This window comes from Rhinichthys klamathensis, unplaced genomic scaffold, assembly GCF_029890125.1.
Source record: "Rhinichthys klamathensis goyatoka isolate OS25496 unplaced genomic scaffold, OSU_Roscu_1.1 h1tg000161l_1, whole genome shotgun sequence".
In the NCBI taxonomy this organism is placed as follows: Eukaryota; Metazoa; Chordata; class Actinopteri; order Cypriniformes; family Leuciscidae; genus Rhinichthys; species Rhinichthys klamathensis.
Window position 1 is genome coordinate 3,531,101 of NW_026606695.1, and position 20,110 is coordinate 3,551,210.

At 40.3% G+C, this 20,110-nt stretch overlaps 1 protein-coding gene across 1 annotated transcript in view; it reads left to right on the forward strand.

Moving 5' to 3' along the window:
* The window catches only part of iqgap1 (IQ motif containing GTPase activating protein 1), a 57,056-nt gene that overhangs the window by 16,484 nt on the left and 20,462 nt on the right, over nucleotides 1-20,110 (forward strand). Inside the window, exons 3-11 of the mRNA XM_056258987.1 lie at nucleotides 13,943-14,099; nucleotides 14,193-14,270; nucleotides 14,451-14,527; nucleotides 15,398-15,465; nucleotides 15,892-16,005; nucleotides 16,194-16,372; nucleotides 18,425-18,512; nucleotides 18,604-18,767; nucleotides 19,888-19,972. Of these exons, the coding sequence (XP_056114962.1) occupies nucleotides 13,943-14,099; nucleotides 14,193-14,270; nucleotides 14,451-14,527; nucleotides 15,398-15,465; nucleotides 15,892-16,005; nucleotides 16,194-16,372; nucleotides 18,425-18,512; nucleotides 18,604-18,767; nucleotides 19,888-19,972 (1,010 nt within the window). The remainder of the gene's footprint in view (nucleotides 1-13,942; nucleotides 14,100-14,192; nucleotides 14,271-14,450; nucleotides 14,528-15,397; nucleotides 15,466-15,891; nucleotides 16,006-16,193; nucleotides 16,373-18,424; nucleotides 18,513-18,603; nucleotides 18,768-19,887; nucleotides 19,973-20,110) is intronic.

Sequence of the window (20,110 nt, forward strand, 5' to 3'; positions counted from 1 at the left end):
AGCGATCAAACACAACTGAAGCAGTTAATTAAGAACTTCAGGGGCACTAGATAATTAGGTGTGTTGGATCTGAACTCTTCAGGTAGGCAGATCTCCTGGAATGTTGTAAATAATATGTCACGTAATGTTACATCAACCTCAAAGCCATTCAATGACCATTAACTTGTTTGGCAGCTAGAAAAATTAACTCTAGAGAGGAGCATTTTGCTAAATGTATACAATGTATTGCATATTTATTGTATTTTTACTTAACATGTTCTTCAATATTTAATGTATGAATGGATGCTTGAATAAATCCATTTTATTATGACAGCTTAATGCTTATATTTAAAAAAATGAGTAGAAACATTATTATGCCATTTATTATGCTCATCTCTCTGACAGCGAGTTACACACAGACCCGTCTCCCGTCATTCTCTCGTTTCTTTTGCTCTGGATGAATTTGTTGCTTTTACAGGGCTTGAATTATGGCGGGGGATTGCGCGTATCGTGCATAATTTTATTCATTCCTGCAGATCTTGTGCTCACCTCACACCCAAAGTGTGCACACATAAAGCTGCCTCTCAGTATTAAATTGAGTTCTGCTTGATTGTCGAACACAACTGACTGAATGAATTCTTTACCATAAGCAAGTCTCCTTTGAACTTCATTAAATGAATGTGGATGTGCCACTCAAACCAGCAACAGATAAAGGAGCAAACAATCATCTAATTTAGACTGTACTTTGTGGTTTGATGTTGGATGATCACCAAACAGCATTTACGTTATCAAAGTCATGTGTCAGAGGTGACTATATGCAGGTTATAAAGTTTTTTTTTTTAGGTTTCTGCTCATCATGCAAGTGCATGTTATAATTTTGAGAAAACAATGAAAAACAGAGAAAATACAAATATTTACAGATTACTGTACTATTTTCTGAAAATAATGCTGTGCGAACAATTAGTTAAATATGGTCTGAAAAATCGTTTGGAAGGAGGTCTGGAATTTTGAGTCTGGAAAAATATGGAATTTTGAAATGGAAAATGTGTAGTAAGTAACCCTGAGTTGAAGATTTGGCAAACAAGCAGCAGTTCATAGGGATGTTTCAGGGTGAGTGAGTTTCAGACAGCGGCTTCCTGTTGAGAGGTGATTCAGCTCAGTCTGTTGCTGTGTCTAATTTCGTTGGCTGCGTCCTCCGTAGGTCGCATTTGTCGGCTGCATACATCATTGAGGCTGATTCATTTGAGTAAACTGACCCCTACATTCCAAAGTCATTGAGAAATTAAAACAATTTACGCTTCACTTGGAATTATAGGCAATTTTATAATGCTTACTGTTCTGAAATAAGACAACCTTTATGATGTATGCGGCTGAGAAATGCGAGGCCGCAGCCTTCGAAATGAGACACAGCTTGTGCGTGTCTGTGGCACCTGATCATGGAGGTCGTCCTGCACTGAATTCCTCCTCTGCAGCTGAGCATGTAATGGAGCATTTGGCTACTGCACGCTGTGAAATGCTCTCCTTCTCGTGCCAGGGCTTTTCCTGTCATTATCTTTCTGCCATAATCATATCTTTTTTTGATGCAATTTTAATGCTTATATGAGACGAAATGTTTAGTTTTTTGCTGTCACAATGAAATACTGCTGGGTAAAAGGTGTGTCTGTGCCTTTCTCAGATATTAGTCCGATATTTCAATATGGTCAGATAAGCTCCACCACTGATTTGCCTGTTCTCTGCCCATCTGAACTGGTCCAGACAAAGGTGTACAGCTGGTTGTTTCGTGGCACACTCTGTTTGTAGTGAGAGAAATATGTTGTGGTCTTTTGGAACAAGCAAACAATGCTAAGGGCAATAGTTGTCCAATTATGTGTGAACATTCTGAACAAAGTTGAGCTAGTCACATTTTTTTGGTCTAGTCTTCTTAGTCAAAATAATACTGGTTTGTTTTCAGATTAACTAAAGTGTTAACATGACATTTTAGAAGACATGTAATTGCTTAATCTAACTGCAGTCAAAGTAAGCCTACATTTATTTGCTCAAAGAGGAAATGGATGACAAAAAATAAAATTGTAATAATTTACTCACCCTCGTGTCGTTCCAGATCCATAAAACTTTGGTTAATCTTCGAAAAACAACACAAGTTGATTTAATTTAAAGATTTATTTTCGCTGTTTTTGCCTTCATTTCGATAGGATAGTATCGAGACCTGACAGGAAATGAAGTGGGAAAGATATAGCCCTTCATTGAATGTCCAGGGAAACAAAACTTAAAATATCCCAAAAAGTGATAAAGACGTCATTATCATTATTACAGACTGGGATGAAGTTTAATCAAAGTCTTTTGAAGAGATTCAAGCACTTTATATAATGAACAGATTCAATTTAAATTGACACGCATACATAGGCTACACGTTTTTTTTTTATGCATCACACACTCACAAGAACCAATGTGGTTTATTCTAGCACATTACATGCACAAGCTTCTGTTTTTTTCTGTACAGTATGTAATGTGCTGTCTGTATGTATGTATGTATGTTTACATGTGAATAAAAGCTTCTCAAGACTTTGATTAAACTACTTGGTTCATATGGATTTATTTTGAAGCCTTTAGTTTATAACCCTTTATAACCTTTTTGAAATTTAAGTTTTGGTTACCTGGACTTTCAATGGAGGGATAAAAACCTCTCAGGAATCAATAAAAATCTTCATTTGTTGACAGATGAACAAAAGTCTTATGGGTTTGGAATGAGTAAATGATGAGAGAATTAAAATTTTGGTTGAATACGCCTTTAATATCTAAGGGAACTTCTAACCCTTTAAAGGATCATTTGTGTAAGTTTCTTTATAACGGAGAAAAAGTATTTTATGTTAAATAATTTATTAATTATTTTATATATATATATTCATTTTTTTTTTACATCATGCATATTTTGCAGGGGAAACTTATGAGCAGAATCGTAACTGGCTGTAAACTCAAATGCTGGAGCAGTGGTGTTATGGACTCCCTCTAAGGGCTCCTCCCCCTCGTTCAGTGCTGTGCTTTGATTGGTGGAGTAACTGTCTAGGACTTTGCCTTTTGAAGTTTTTTTTTATGTGTGAGGAAGTGACTGTTTGCGGTCAGCAGCTGTGAGGCGGCTCCAGAACCAAAGGGGTAAAAAAGTGCAGTTAATGCATTAAGAATCGCTGAGTCACATTCAAAATGAGGTTTACTGATAACACATTTACTGATAAGTGATTCACAGTTATTAATGTATATTTATCCTGTGATTTATCCCCATTTATGTTCAGTTTTTTTCTATGTTTCTGACCATTCCTCTCTCTTTCTTTGCCATAAAAAAAGAAAGAAAAAAAGTTACATCCAATTCTGTGCCTTTAAGACTCCTATATAATGCCCTCTTCTCATATGACATGTGGAACAGGGCTTACTGATGGGTTACAGATGTGTTGTCTTATCCAATATTCAGTTGTTTTTAACTACCCCATCCTTTAATAACAGTCTCTTTGCAAAGTAGGGGTGTAACGGTTCAAATTTCTCATGGTTTGGTTTGTATCATGGTTTTAGGGTCACAGTTTTGGTACGGTTCAGGGGAAAAAGGACTACTGTCATTTTTTTTTAAGAAAATAAGAACAAATAATCAAACTACAAGAAATAGCACAAATACCGTATTTTCCGCACTATACGGCGCACCGGATTATAAGGCGCACCTTCAATGAATGACCTATTTTAGAACATTTTTCATATATAGGGCGCACCGGATTATAAGGCGCATAAGATACTGCAGTCAAACGTTTGACTGGGTTTGCGTTATGCATCCACTAGATGTCAACAAATGTCAACAAAACAGTCAGATAAAGTCAAACTTTATTAAGCGTTCTGACAACTCCGTTCACTCCCATAGTAACGTTGTTCAAACGTTAAAGGAAAACTCCTTTTTTGTAAATTTGGAGTGCTGTCAGTACAGATAACAACGACAAAAAACGGTGTTGCCTACACCGTGTTATCCTCTTTTTAAAATTTGCACCCTGTTGACTTAAACGGGAAAAGTTTTAAACCTGCTTTTAGCCTCTTAACAACCTTAATGTGTCATTACAAGTGCACAGCCATGTGAGTGAACACGGTGAATCTGACTCCAGTAAATGTGAAAGATATGAATAAAAATGATGTTTATTCAGCCAGCTCACATACCCGTATTTTCTTCCTGTTTTCGGTCGAAGTCCACAGTAGGCGATTGTCGAGTGCGCGCGCGCGATCATTGGTAACTACCGGTAAGCAACAGTGGAGACTCAGACTGTCAGCTGTCAGCCGATGACGGTGCTGTGTGGTGTTCTGAGAATATCAGCTCAAATGGATAGTTCATCCCAGAGCCACGGCTCTGGTTCATCCGAATCAGATGTTGAACACACGGAGGAGGTTTGATCGCGCGCAGCGCGCGAACTCGACAATCAACTACTGTGGACTTCGGCCGAAAACAGGAAGTAAATACGGGTATGTGAGCCGGCTGAATAAAGAGATTATTCCTGCCTTCGTGAAATCTCGGATCACAGGAGACTGATATATCAGCCCAGGCATCCACGATCCATTGCCAGATAGTGGCGTAAGTCGGCCGGCGCTGTCTCCCCGTCTTGATGAACGTGTGTTCACCATCCATATATAAGGCGCTCCGCATTATAAGGCGCACTGACGTTTTTTGAGAAAATTAAAGGCTTTTAAGTGCGCCTTATAGTGCGGAAAATACGGTAAATACAATAGAGCAAAGATAGAAATAAAATAAACTGCTTTTCATGTAGGTCTAACAGTAGTTCCCTTTCGAGAACGGTCACTTCGTATTGCGTAGCTATACGCAGTGGGGAAACTCCTTTTCCTTGAAATTCTGAAGCTTAAAATGTAAAACGCATTTTGCAGCTGCACAGCTAGCACATTGAGTGACTGACTCACTCTTTGGCTGTGCTGCGGCAACTGCACATCCAATGGCGCGGGTGGCTCCAACGTGTGCGCCAATGAGCTATAATTACGTCAGACACGTCAGAGCCCGCCACAAGGGGCGTGGCCAGAGCCCATAAAAGCCCCTGAAATAGCCATTATAGCAGATTTCATCCCCTTCAGCGACATACTTCACGTCTCTGAGTCCTCTGAGAGCTTCGCCGTCGAATCAGGCCCTACGGTTAGAGTGTGCATCTCTGCAGCGGATTTCGCCTTTGACCTAGAAGCCATCTTCCCCTGTTGCCTCTCTGCTGTCGCTATCCGGCGATCAACGGAATCAACAAATATCCTTTTTGCTCTTGCTTTTAGGAACGCAAGCATTTGTCAAAATGCCTAGCTCGTCATGCGCCACGTACGGCTCTCTCCTGCACGATGCGGACGGACATGTCAAGTGCATCGCGTGCCTGGGTCTCCCCCATGCTCAAGCTGCACTCTCTGCTGGCGGATGCTCGGTCTGTGAGGGCATGTCCGTCTCGAGGCTGCGGTCTCGGCTCGCTCTCGTCCAAGATGGCGAAGCCTCTTCACCTGCACTTCCTTTCCCTGCCCTTCTACGGCCCAGGAAGAAGCGCCGCAGCCAGCGTCAACCGGAGGGTATGGAGGTTAACAATCCCACGTCGGCCACGTGTTCGTTTTCCCCTACCCAGACACAGTCTCCGGTCCTGTTTGAAAGAGACCAGCAGCCCCCCCCCCCGCCATGCGGTGGGCCTGGGTTCTTTCGGCGGATCGATCGACGACCACGACGACAGCCTTTCCATCGCTGCTTCTGAGGAGGATTGGTCGGGCTCTGTTGACCTCGCCATTGCTTCTCAGTCTGGCACGAGCGCCGCAGCTACTGGGACTAACTCCGACGCTGAGATGCTTTGGATCCTGACGAAGGCCGTCACGGACCTCGGGCTCGAGTGGGCCTCGCCCGACGAGCCGCCTCGGAGTCGGCTGGACGGCTGGTTTCTGCCGGGGCGCCAGCAGGCCCCTCGTCATAGGCCTGCTCCTTTCTTTCCCGAGGTCCATCTAACTCCAAACAATTGGCCACTGAACCAGCTGATTAATTTGAGTGTCAAGTTGTAATCACGTATCGAATCAAAGGAAGATTTTATCCTTTGATTTGATACGTGATTACAACTTGACACTCAAATTAACCGATCGTATTTTACTGATGCAAAAGACGCGCGCGTGCGCGCACGCACTGAGAGGGAGCGCGTTGTGTCAGTGTTCACCGGGCTATGGTCAAATAATGACGCAGTTACAAGGTGTGTATAATTTAAACTACTTAGTCAAAGTAGCTGCTGTTCGGTTTTCATACTGCTGAACTCCTTCTAGTCACTTGTGAACTTGAACTTCTCTTGATTAAAGCTCCAGGTGACGGGTCGCCAGATATCACAAAAAGAGCAAAACAAGCCTCTTAAAAAGACATGGCAAAATGTGCGATTGGTTTTTCACTGTGGATCTGAAAGACGCGTACTTTCACATTCAGATAGCCCCCCGTCACAGGCCATTCTTGAGATTCGCCGTCGAGGGTCGGGCTTATCAGTACACAGTTCTGCCCTTCGTCCTGTCTTTAGCACCTCGTACGTTCACGAAGTGCATGGACGCGGCGCTCTCCCCCCTGAGGCTTCAAGGGGTGCGCGTGCTGAATTATCTCGACGATTGGCTGGTTCTAGCTCAGTCGAGAACAGAACTGTTACACAGATCTTTGATTCTGAACCATTTGCAACGCCTGGGTCTCAGAATCAATATATCCAAGAGCAAACTGAGTCCCAGCCAGAGTGTGATCTTTCTGGGCATAGTTATCGACTCTGACTATGAGTCGACTCTGACCTCACAGCAGAGCGCGCGCTCTCTATTCAACAGCTCACAGCCTCCTCCAGAGCAGGCGAGCGCTCACGCCTGAAAAAGTTTCAGAGACTTCTTGGTCTCATGGCAGCCGTATCGTCAGTACTTTGTTTGGCATGCGCCCACTACAACACTGGCTCGAGCGCCGTGTGCCAGCCCGTGCGTGGCGGTCAGGCAGCCTATATGTCACGGTGAATCACAGTTGTCTTCGGGCCCTGATTCCCTGGCAGGCTCAAGACTGGTATCTCGAGGGTGTGAGCCTGGGTGTGATTTCCCCTTGGAAGGTGGTTTTCACAGACGCTTCCAACCAAAGTTGGGGAGCGCTGCACGAGGTCGAGCCTGTCTTCAGCCTCTGGTCGAGCACAGTGCAGAGCTTGCATATCAACTGCCTGGAAATGAAAGCAGTTTGTCTAGCCCCAAAAGCGTTTCTGCCAAACATCAGGGGAACATCAGGTGCTAGTCCGGATGGACAATACATCTGTAGTGTCTTACATAAATCGCCAGGGCGGCGTCAGGTCGGGCAGCCTGTACGCCCTGGCGAGAGATCTCCTTATTTGGGCACAAGCCAATCTGAGCTTTCTGAGAGCAGCACATTTCCCAGGCATCCTCAACACGGGTGCGGATATGCTGTCACGGGACAACACTCCCCTAGGCGAGTGGTCCCTGAATCCTCAGACGGTGCGCCTGATATGGGAAGTGTTTGGCGAGGCCGAAAGTGTTCTTTCAGTGTTCTTCTCAAAGGAAAGGGATGCGTTGGCCCATCATTGGCCCAACCTCCCCCTTTATGCATTTGCCCCCATCTCAATGACACCCCAGGTTATCGAACGGGTCAGGGAGAGCGGATGCCCAGACCTCCTGGTAGCCCCGCTCTGGAAATCCAGACCGTGGGTTCCGGAGCTGGTTCAGATGGTGGACGGAGTCCCTTGGCCTGTTCCGTTGAGGAAAGATCTCCTCACACAGGCGGAAGGGATGGTATGGCATCCACGTCCCGATCTATGGGCTCTCCATGTGTGGCCCCTCAACGGGTACCCAGAGACCTTCCTGAAAATGTCCTAAGCACGATCAATGAAGCCAGGGCCCCTTCTACCAGGCGCTTGTATGCTTCTAAATGGTCAGTGTTTTCCAGCTGGTGCCTGGACAAACAGGTCGAACCCATGTCATGCGAGGTACCTGTGGTGCTCTTCTTCCTGCAAGAGCTGTTAGACGCTGTTGCCGCAGCACAGCCAATGAGTGAGTCAGTCACTCAATGTGCTAGCTGTGCAGCTGCAAAATGCGTTTTACATTAAGCTTCAGAATTTCGAGGAAAAGGAGTTTCCCCATTGCGTATAGCTACGCAATACTCGTTCCCTACTCTCAAGGAACCGAGGTTACGTTTGTAACCGAGTACGTTTTCAGGTACAGATTTCAATACAGAACTGAATAAACAATGTTGTTGTCATGAAAGTGTGGAGGGAACTTTCTGACTTCATAGATCTAAATATGTTCTTTTTGGACTGGAGAGGACAATTTTCCGTTCTTAGTCACAGTAATGTTTCATAGTACTTCTGGGCTGGTTAATATAGGTAAAAATGTATATCTCAATATTTTTCCAAATTTTGATGATATTGGATATGTATAGATATTTTTGCATTTGCTCTTGAAAAATTAAAAAAGGTGATATTCCCCCTCTCAAGTGAAAAATATAGAACAGTTAATGTTACAAAATACAAGTTGTTTTGTTGTCTCAAGAGTTAAATTATTATTTAGACCTAGTGACCACTTATTGCTGTTTGATAAGTGAACACAAAAGGAACGTTTTAAAATGTGTTTGAAGCAAATGCATATCAGCTAGTTGTGAGATGGAAAAAGGGAAGTGATTTTGGTTTACTCTCTTTATGACTTAACTTTTAACATCACAATATTCCCTAATCGTATATAGTCAGGAAAATCATCACAGTAATATCACTAATATTCAATGTATCATCTAGTCCAGGAGTGTCCTGCAGAGTTTAGCTCCAACTAGCCTCAACATGCCTGCCTGGAAGATTCTAGTATGCCTAGTAAGACCTCTATTAGCTGGTTCAGTTGTGTTTAATTGGAGCTGAATTCTCGGGGGACTGGACACCCCTGATCTAGCCATAGTTGAAACTTTAATCTCAAAAGATCAAGGAAAATATGAGGACAAGTTGATTCGATGTTCTCAAGGTATGACCCCTTCAATATTTTTCTTGGAGTTACAAAACCGGAGGGGGAAGCCTTTGTGTGTCTTCCTTGGGAGCTCACTCTCATCTCTTCTCTTCCTATTGGAATGACCTGTGAACTGTGTGCAGCTTCAGTCTTCCTGTGTCACACTGAAAGGAAGTCCGTTGTTGTAGATACTGTTACACTTTCTCAGCTACAGTCTCAGTTTCTATTGGATTACATTTGAAATGTCTCCATATTGTATGGTATAATTCATGAATAGTTTCATTTCTGTTAATGATAGAATTCAGTTTTTTTTGTTGTTTCATTCTCTGGCCCCATTAAAAGCATCGACTTGGGTGTCTCTCCTGTGTGTGTGTGCGCACACACAAATGCAGGAATCTCCCTCATGAAGAACCATTGCAGTTTTTCAGATGAGAGAGGGAATGAAAGGAGGGTTGTTGTCCTGCTGCTATGAATGTGTGTCCTGTGTGGACGTTCACAGATTAGTTAGAGAGCCTTCCTGTTGCTGCAGTGCAATAATGATACCCGTTTTCACTTTCATGGAATAGATCACACCGAAATACACGTGGCAATAGAATCACCATTGGCCAATTTGACCAATTTCTTGGTTTACCTGGCAGCTTTTGACATACTATAAAAGTAAATATATATTCCAAATCAAATCGGCTTTGATTTGATTGACCCTCTCAATTATTTTGACATTGACGAGCACTGCTGAGGCAGACCAGCAGTTTGGCCATTTCTAATTATTGGGGAGACTTGTTCCCCGAAGTAGCCGCTTTTCCACTGTGGGGCCAGTGCGAGCCAGGGCTTTCAATGGGCCGGGCTGGGATAATAATTAATTTATTTATGTCAAGATTGTACATCAGTCACACAGAAGTAAAGTGGTATTTACTGTTATTTCTCAAAAGAAAGAGGACACATGTACTTATTCAGTCGCATCTGTTTCTGTTTATTTGTAGTCACAGGACAGTGTTTACATCACATTTAGAAAGAATGATAATTTCTACAAATTTTTCACCCAAAAATACGACCTGAGGAGCTTTAGCACTCTCTCCAGTGACAGTCCCAATACAGTTATATTTTCAGTCAGACAAACAGAGGAAGGTCCCGAAAAGCTAGAGTTGCTTTATTTTAATGCGGATCTAAATATAGTCCGGTAGGCTATAAAAAGATGAGACACACTGAGAGATCAAATAAATGGTTTGCGCCTATAGTCTTTTGCATCGCATATATTTCTGCCTTATACGGTGATCAGAATCCACATCGGATCACAAACAGAAGTTATTTCAAACACTCGCTGCTGTCTGAATGTGAGTTTTGAGCTAAAACGGTTTTAAAAGTCTTTAATGCTGATGTTAGATGGTATATGAAATCATCCGGCGCTGCCGTCTCCAGACTCAGGTAAACTCCGCCTCTGTTCGTAACCACTCTTCAAGCACGAGTTGGCCCACTTTGGACCGAGGTAGTCGGCAGGCCAAAAAACCCTGGCCGTTGGCCCAGTGGAAGTCCCGGCGAGGCCCGATCAAACCCCGGAAGTGACAGTGGACACGCGACTGGCTCTGGCACGCACTAGCATGACCGCTTTGGGCCCGACAGTGGAAACGCGCCTAGTGTCTATAAAATACAATTTTAAACAAGAAATAAAATGTAAATGTATAAAAGAAAACTCCTTTGTGCTGCTATGGCTAATTAATTTAATAGCTAAAATGTTATGTGAACACAAATAATATGTTCACACATTTTGCATAATTTGAAAAATTACATCCCGAAATTACACTTAATAAAAGTGGTTGTCTTATTATATAGGCTAACATTTTTATATTTGTCTGCTACAGATTGAAGTACATGGAATTCAGGTGAAAAGCTTGAATTCGTGTTATAAATAAACTGAAACAAGGGAACCTACTGGCACCGACCAGTTTTAGATCATATTAATATAATTGCAAATCAAAGTATAAATGAGATGTTTGTAGTGTAAATCTTTTAATTTTTACACAGAGAAAATTGATGACTCTTTGTAAATGGAACCTTTCTTGAAGTGATGTCTCATCATCAGCCAAGGCTGCTGGCATCCAGTACAATGTTGAAATTGAGAACACAATAAATTCAGCACAATCACTGGTCTGTGTTTTTGCTAGTTTTAAAGCTAGAAATGAAAAGTGTTCTGCAGTCCTCCATCTTATCGGCCGACGATGAGCACTGGATGTCGTTGAACAAGTGGGATGAAGTGATTGACTGGGGAGATTTCACGACTGATGAAATTTGGGATGAGGATGTTGACTGGAGTACATGGGATGATGGCTGGAAGAAGACAGTCAGCCAGTCAGATGTGATGTGCCCACTTCCTAAGTTCTCCTGTAACAGCGAAGCCTTCTGTGAATACTGGGACGAGTGGGGTGACATGTATTCTGCTGGCTCCTTCAATGACAAGCAGGTCAAAGGAAAGAAGGAAGAGGAGAACCCATGTACATTAATGAACTGCAGGGAAAGATGGATACCACATGTTTCCTTTGCCACCTCTAATTGCCACCTCTAATTGTCCACCAGAAAGCCACCTTTGAATGCTGGGACGAGTGGGATGACATTTTATGCTGCTGGAGTGGCTCCTTCAATGAAAAGCTGAAAAACAGGTCAATGGGTAGAAAGAAGGCAGTGGATAAACCCGGCAAGATCAAAAGGCATCTGACCCCATGTGGCAAAAATGGCAGACTCCGAAGATTTCCTTTGCAACCTCTAATGTCCACAGGCATGCCAAAGCCACCTTTGAATGCTGGAGTGAGATGACCAGCTAAGATGGAGAGAGGCAGCACCACACCTGTGGTTGGCTGAGCCTAATTGAGTCATTGAAAAATCTCCTTTTTCTTAACTTTTTAATTAATAAATGCCGCCTTCACCCAAGTGACGTTTATGTTAGTAATGTTATGTCAAAACATTAAGCAGCTTCTACAAAACTTTTTGCTCTTACCGGTGAAGTTAATTAAGCTCATAGTGTGTGACTATCTAGATATGAATTAAGTCAGGCTAGTTTTAAATTACACCTCTCTGTAACAAAAATCACCTGTAACGGCAATACCTAGAGAGATGAGCTGGCAGATGTAAATTGTTCAGATCGTATTTCATATTTGACTATTTGCATAATACCTTGCACTCTTTCACCATTAAAACTGAATGCTGGAATTCACACTTGTACACCACTAGTAAAGCCTTGCTTCTTTGCTTTGATTGGCCAGCTCAAACATTTTGACATTGATGAGTGCCACTAGACTGCTGAAGCTGACCAACCAACCTAAAAACGTTTTGTCATCCTAACAACAAACAGAGCAGTCACAGTGTGTAATGGAGGGCGGCAGAGCAGCATTGATAATGTTGGGGGGTACATTTTGGTCATTTCTAATTATTGGGGGGAACTTGTCTTTGGTAACATCCCTGTTGTTATCATGGCCAATTAAAATACAGCAAATTATTTAATATAGCTCATCCAAATTGTCTAGATTTGTATAATGCACATTAGCTTTTTTCCATCAACCCGGTTACCCCTGTACACAAAGCAGTGCTGCGCAACATTCTGTTTTAGGGATGCACGATGATATCGGGACAACATCGGTATCGGCCGATAAAAGCTTAAAATGATCGGCATCGGGCAAAATTAGTTTGAAAATATCGGCATATCGAATATCGGCCAAAATCCTATATCGTGCATCCCTATTCTGTTTCTGATGTCCACAAGTTAATGAAAGGAAGTCAAACAGTATTTGGATGTTTTCAAATAGCCATTTAAATTTTTGTATTCACTGTGGTGTTTATCAGAAATCACCATGTGCTTAAATACTTTATATTTGTTTTCAGACTTATGCATTTTCACATTTTAATCCGGACTAAAACATTCCAGCTCGGAAAATATATCTTGATGATACTGGTTGAAAATGTTCTGATACTTTACTATTGTTCTTGATAGTTGTGTTCTCTTTGTGCAAAAGAACACTACTATAAAAAGTGCAAAAGTAAATTTATATAAAGATATTGTATGGCTTTATTTGGATGACATTGCATGAGTTGCATGGATTACTTTTTATGATTTTTTTTTTTGTGGTCCTTATTGGAGCTAAACTGTCCCCTAGTCCCATTCTGCTTTCTTCTGAAGAACACAAAAGGGAGAACTTCTGAAGTGATTCAGTTTTGGAGCATCATGACATTTGAGTAAATGAGTTCATCTTTGGGTAACTATGCCTTTAAGAAACGGACACAGCTAGTCTGCTGCTTTTCTAGAACAAACAGAATTAGCCTTTGCAAAGCAGACAACTAGCAGTATGTAAATTACATGTAAATCCCATGGGAACTTTGCATCATCATCTATTGTTACGTCATCTATCTGACCCGCAAGTAGACGACAACCATAGCAGAGCAAGATATTTTGTTCTCCATTTCAGTTCCTGTTTTTTGTTAACATCTGTTACAGATGTTCAATATTTGAAGTATGTTGTGTGGTTTCTGTTTGAAAACATTTCTTGGCCGCCTTGGAATGTTTTTATGTTAATTTCAGCAGGTTGAAATGTGCAGGAGAATGTTGTCAATGTGATGCACATGATATAACCAGTTGGTATGTGGTATTTTGTTGGTCTTTGGACAAAATCCTCTTGTAATAAAGCCTCATAACAAATGAAAAAGAGAACAGGGTGTGGCAATGTGCTTATTTTCATAACATGAGTGCCACCTTTTGTACCGATTCTTTTATATTTGACTTTGTATTTCCCCCAGAGGTTTAAACTATATAAAGGTATTCAAATGTGTTTGAAAACTCTGCCAAGCCGTACAAATGCACTATAATGAGCAAGCCTAACACGATGTCTCTCTTATAACAGCATACTTTTGCATTGCTTAGGTAGTTGTTGTAACTTAGTAACTTGCATCATGTACAAAAGTGTGCATTACCTTGCTGAATACAATGCCATGTGTCTTTGTGTTTCAGATGGATTGAAGCGTGTTTAAATGAGGATCTTCCGCCCACCACCGAGCTGGAGGAGGGCCTGAGGAACGGCGTGTATCTGGCCAAGCTGGGAAACTTCTTCGCTCCCAGTGTGGTCTCTATCAAAAGGATCTATGACCGCGAACAAACACGTTACAAGGTAAGACTTAAGTTAAAAACCATTTTCACAAGCACTGATATGGAAAAAGCAGAAGGTATGGATTCACTTGTTGCTTCTTTGTCCCATTTGTAGGCCACTGGGCTCCATTTCAGACATACAGACAATATCATCCAATGGCTGAATGCAATGACCGATAAGGGCCTTCCTAAGGTGAGGAGTGTAGGTGGTGAAGTTGAACACGAGTCTACATGGTTCTGTCATTAGCAGCATTTCTACGGCTTTATTGAGTCACTAACATGACAGAGCTAGCCTCTGATCTCCTTTCCCATGTTTGGAAACAATGCTGTATTCAATCTCATCAAAGTACATATACTTGTCTCTCCCTGTCAGATTTTCTATCCTGAGACAACAGACATCTACGACAGGAAGAACATGCCCCGCTGCATCTATTGCATACATGCTCTCAGGTACCTAGTGTGTACTTCGAAAAAACGCTTACAAATATTTTGTGTTGCAGTAGTTCAGCTGTGTTCATAATGGTAGAGCTTATCCAGTAACAAAATACTAGTCGTTTAGTTAGTCTGTTCATTCTCACACTTCCTGTTCAAATGAGCTATTTACTTGTATATTATAATTCCTTTTAGTGAACTAGTACATTCAGGGTTTCATGTAAATTAAATACTTCACTTTAGAGCAAAATGGTTTTTAGTGTCATTAGTTGTATTGAGTGTCATTTTATTGAGGATAAATGCCTGCATATAAATACTGTACCTATAAATTACTTAGTTAAATACTTGCAGTTTCAAATTAGCTTCTTAAAGATGATATGCATATTTAGGCCTTAACTTTTTTTTTTGTTAAATTATGTTAATCATCCTAGAAGTGCAAGGGAATGACGCTGTGTAGATTTGATCTGCATCTACACTTCCTCATCTTGTATTTAATGAGTCAGAATTAATGAGGAAACCTGTTCTGGTTTCTGCTGAGCCACTTAACATGAGGCTAGAGAATCCTGCCATGTGTAACTCTCACATTCTTGCTCAATGCAGAATTGACACTGGGCCCAAAGGGCATAAATCTGGCCTTCAGAAACAGGAAATAACAGCATTTAGGTGGCGAGAATTTTGCGGAGGTCTGGCGTGGGGTGAGGGGTACTGAATCAAGTTGTGGGTCTCTGTAGCAAATGTTGATGAAGGGATGTGGGTTCAACTTGAAAGTCATGCAGATAACATCTGACTCTCTTTTCAGTAGTGCCTTTTCCCGCACACACCTGTGGAATAGGATCGCTCTCCTCTGGGAAATTTGTTGCTCATGATCTCTTTCTGTTTTCTCTACAGCCTCTACCTGTTTAAACTTGGCCTTGCGCCCCAGATTACAGACCTGTATGGCAAGGTCGCCTTCACAGGTGAGTCAGCTAGCTGTGGTATCAAACAAAAGCTTGAGTTTATGCAATAACATCTAGAAAAGCCCCTGTTCCTGGGAGCTCCAGTCAATGTGAAAATCATTATCAATTGTATGAGTGTTTCCTGCCATTTTGGCTTGCTCGAACTGCCTGCCAAGTCTATGAGTGGAAAACATTATTTACCAGACCTATTGAGAACAATGTCCAGCCAATCACATTAAAGCGAGGAAAAAAACACAGCCAAGATTACCTTCCAAAAGGTTACCATGCTTATTACAGCATGACATTGCAATATTTATCCAGATTTATCTGAAGTCTATCCAGATACTTTTTGTATAAAATAATGAAAACAAACAATATACTTTCCACTGAGACAAATAATCCCATTTTTTGTGACTTGTGTGCTGAGTTTGTTTTTTGTCTTTTCAGAGGAGGAGATTAACAACATGAAGATTGAATTAGAGAAATACAACATTCAAATGCCATCATTCAGCAAAATTGGTGGGATTTTAGCTAACGAACTGTCAGTGGATGAAGCAGCCTGTGAGTATTGTTTCTGCTTTTAAAGTCGAATTCCTCTTGGCTCTTTGGCGCAACTCCTTCCCTTGTAAACATAAACAACTAGACTTAACTTGCATAGCCAAGAGTTTAACAGCACAGTAATTACGATCTGTTTTACATTGATTTGAACACCAAAAGAACAGCAATATTTTCTGTTTGCAATGATTCAGTGCACGCTGCTGTGATCGCCATCAATGACGCCATTGACCACGGAGTCCCTGAGGGTACTCTAGCTGCCATGAGAAACCCAAACGCCATGTTACTGCAGATGGATGAAAGGGCTGCCCAGCACTACCAGGACACCTTGTTCCAGGCCAAGACTGAGAAAGTGGCCAACTCCCGAAAGAGAGTACGAACTGCACTCTACAGTTCCTATTAAAAGATTAGTAATAGTTGGGTAACTAAGGTTGTATATCTCTGTCAATAAACCTAGCTAGACAGCATTTTAAGGCATCAGAAGTAGGGATGTTAATTTCGGGGTTTTCCCCTAACCGACAACCGAAACTCGTTAACTGATCATTTAACTATTAACCGACAAGATTATGTTAAATTAGAATGGATAAGTGTCCATGACCCATTAAAAATAACAAAATTTGATTTCGAGAGGGATTTTTTTACGCAAATGGCATTACATCATGCACCTGAATTTCTTCTGTGAACGGAGAAAATCAAAATAAGAATATATGTATAAAAGGACAAAATACGCAAAATGTATATCACTGAAATAATTCACAGATTGACAAAACGAAAGAAAAAACTGTGCAACAAGTTGTAGCCTATATGCGGAGTTTCGGTTCATTTTTGTGACGCGCTCCAAAAACAACTGTACACAAATAAATTAAACCCTTTACAGTTTCTAATTATGTCGTCTTACTCTTATCTGTATGACCATAAATGACGGAGTATTTTAAGTTGTTTCCGCTGTTATAAGGAAAAAAAATCATTTAAATGATCGCGCAGACGCCTCACGCGCACACACACAACATACTAGCCTATCAGCTCTTGTGAACATGACATCACAGCCTGTTCATTATCAAAATAAAATATAGTCACTACCAAACATACAAAAAGTTACACGGCTTAATTTAAATAGTCCAGTACAGTACAATCTGTGCCGTTATGTGTGAGCACCGCCCGACTGGGTTGTTATGCCAAGCACATTTCTGCGCATGTGAAGGATGATGTTTCACGTGGATATTGTAACGCGAGTGAAGTACAAAGCCTACTTTACATAATAAATAATAGCTTAGCATCCAAATACATTGCGAATATGGAAACATCTGGATTTGTGCCGAATGAGAGAGGTTATTTACGTGAGCCCAACGTTCTGTTTCAGTTTCGCTTTAAATTAATTTTGGCTTGAGGTTTATATAGCTAGTTTTATTTTTCATTCTTGTTCTGTTCTGAATACTGGTAAATTTAAAGTATTTATTGTTGAGAGAGCTGTGTTTTTAATGTTTATAAACATTTCACTTTATTTAGGCCTGCTGGTATTTTACATGAATGTAATAAAATGCGACTTTTCAGGGGGTTTTTTTCCCCTCTCAAAAGCTCAATTTTATATGTGGCGTTTTTTTTTTTTTTTATCAATCAGCAAACATTTTCAAAATATCTAGAAAACTTACTTTTAAAATGCTTAATGTTGGTAATTGGTTAATTATGAGCATCCCTAATCAGAAGTGTGATGTGAAGTTTGTTCTAAATAGTAGGCAGCATAATTATTATATAAAATACAGGGATATTTATAATGATAATTTCTCTAAATTCTGTCCACTATCTATAAACTTAACTGAAATAACGAATTCTGGCCAAGCATGCACCCCTCATGATTAAAATTATGAAGCTTTGCGACAAGATCACTGAAATATATTCAAGACAGCAGACTGCCATAAACATCCTTGCATTTTACTCAATAAAATGTATCAATAAAAATAAATGTCCTTTTTTTTTAGCTTATCAACATTCTTAATTCTTATTAACTGAATGTAGAGCGCTATTAGTGTGATTCAATCAGCTAAACAAATATTGACAATCAGTGTAATTTTATTATTATTTATATACCATTATAGTATAAATTAGCTTTTATTTTTTCAGTTTTTATTTTAATTAAAGTTTTAGTAATTTTATGTGCTTATTTATTTAAATTTTTTAATATTTCTAATTAGCTTTAATTTATTTTGATTTCAGTTTTAGTAATTTTAGTACTTCAAACTCTGCTTATTTTATTTCAGTTGCCAAGGCAACATTTATAAGTTTTGTTAAAATGTAAGTTTCTTTTTTTCATCTAATTTTTTTTTCGGTTAACGGACACTATACTTTTAGTTTCAGTTTACAGTAACAACATTGTTGATAATCTATCCATTGTCATAGTATGAAGATTGTATGTATTTCTTTGGTATAGATTGGCGAGAATGCTGAGGCTGAAAGGGATGCTTACGATGAGCTGCTTACACAGGCTGAAATCCAAGGAAACATCAACAAAGTCAATCGTAAGTTCCTCACCCATGTCTACGTCTATCTCTCTGTGCTCTTCTGAAGTGAATGATGTGATCTGAGTTCTGTGCTTGTGCTGATTCTCAGTGTCCAAAGCCTTGAATTCGGCAGAACAGGCCCTGCTGGGTGAGGATGAGGACAAGCTGTATGACGCTCTCCGCTCCCCTGCGCTAGGCCTGCAGTCAGTGCAGGCTCAGAACAAGGGATGGTACCTCAAACAGCTACTGGCCGATCGAGAGCAGAAGGAACAGGTAACAGGTTCTGCTCCTCGCAATGGTTTGCTACTTATAGTTTGGTCAACTTTTGTACCGAGGTTCGATTTTGTCTAATGATGCCTTTAGAATTCTAAATATTGAATGAATGCACATGTATTATGTGCTGTCCCTTTTCAAGAGTTCAGGGACAGCACATCTCTGACAAAGCCCAGAGCTCAACAGAAATATATGCTGGTCATGATAACCATAATAACAGCAATAAGGGTTCATTCCGCATAAAAATATTCTGCAATAACAGCACTGAGACGTCTTTTTTTTCCTTAAAATGCTTAGTTATAAGTGATTTGTGCTACTTAATCCTAAACAAATTTCAAAAAAGGGTAAGCTAATTGTAGATATCACAAAATTTACATTTTGTCTGCAAGAGTTTTTTTCCCCTGCAATATACAGAACCGTTCAAAATTTTGGGGTCCGTAAAAAGTCTCTTACAGAAGTATACATAGAAGAACAATTATATTTTTAAATATTGTTACGGTTTAAAATAAATGAATATATTGTATTTATATTTATACTTTAGTCTTCAGTATCATTCAGAAATCAAAATGATATGCTGATTTGCTGCTCAAGAAACATTTCTTATTATAATTATTAATGTTGAAAACCGTTGTGCTGGTTAATATGATTGTGGAAACTGTGAAACATTTTCTCTGGATTCTTCTATGAATAGAAAGCATTTATTTTAAACGGAAATATTTGGTAACATTGTAAAAGTCTTTAGTGTCACTTTTAATCATTTAATGCATCCTTGATATAATAATTTATTTTTCTTAAAAGTCTTACTGACTCAAGCTTAGAACTGCAGCGTATGGCTTAATGTTTTTAAAAGTGAGTGAAAAAGATTTTTTTTTAAAACAGCAGTAAATATTAATATCACTATCAGATTTACATTGGCCTCTGTTTATGATGTTAAAATTTTGGTTATCTGTTTTGGTCTCAGATTTCCAAATCATTGCACACCCCTATTAATGAAGTAGCAATTCCTTACTGTACCACAACTGATTCGTGATACAAACCAAACTGTGAAAAATATGAACGGTCTCTTCTAAATTAAAAGTATCTCATAATTTTGGCTTGTGTCATTCTTCCTCATGCCTAGAATGCCCCGGGAGAGCCGCTGGTGAAGGAGGAGTTACAGAGTGGAGTAGAGGCAGCCAATTCGCATGCAGCGGACTATCAAAGATGTGTGTACTCTTATGTATCACTACATTATTTTTTTAAACTCATGAAATATTTTGTGTGTTCAGAACCATACATCAGAGACGCCAGTGTTTTCTTTGTCTCTCTTTTATGTGTTCATTTATGCTGTCCTACAGCTGTCA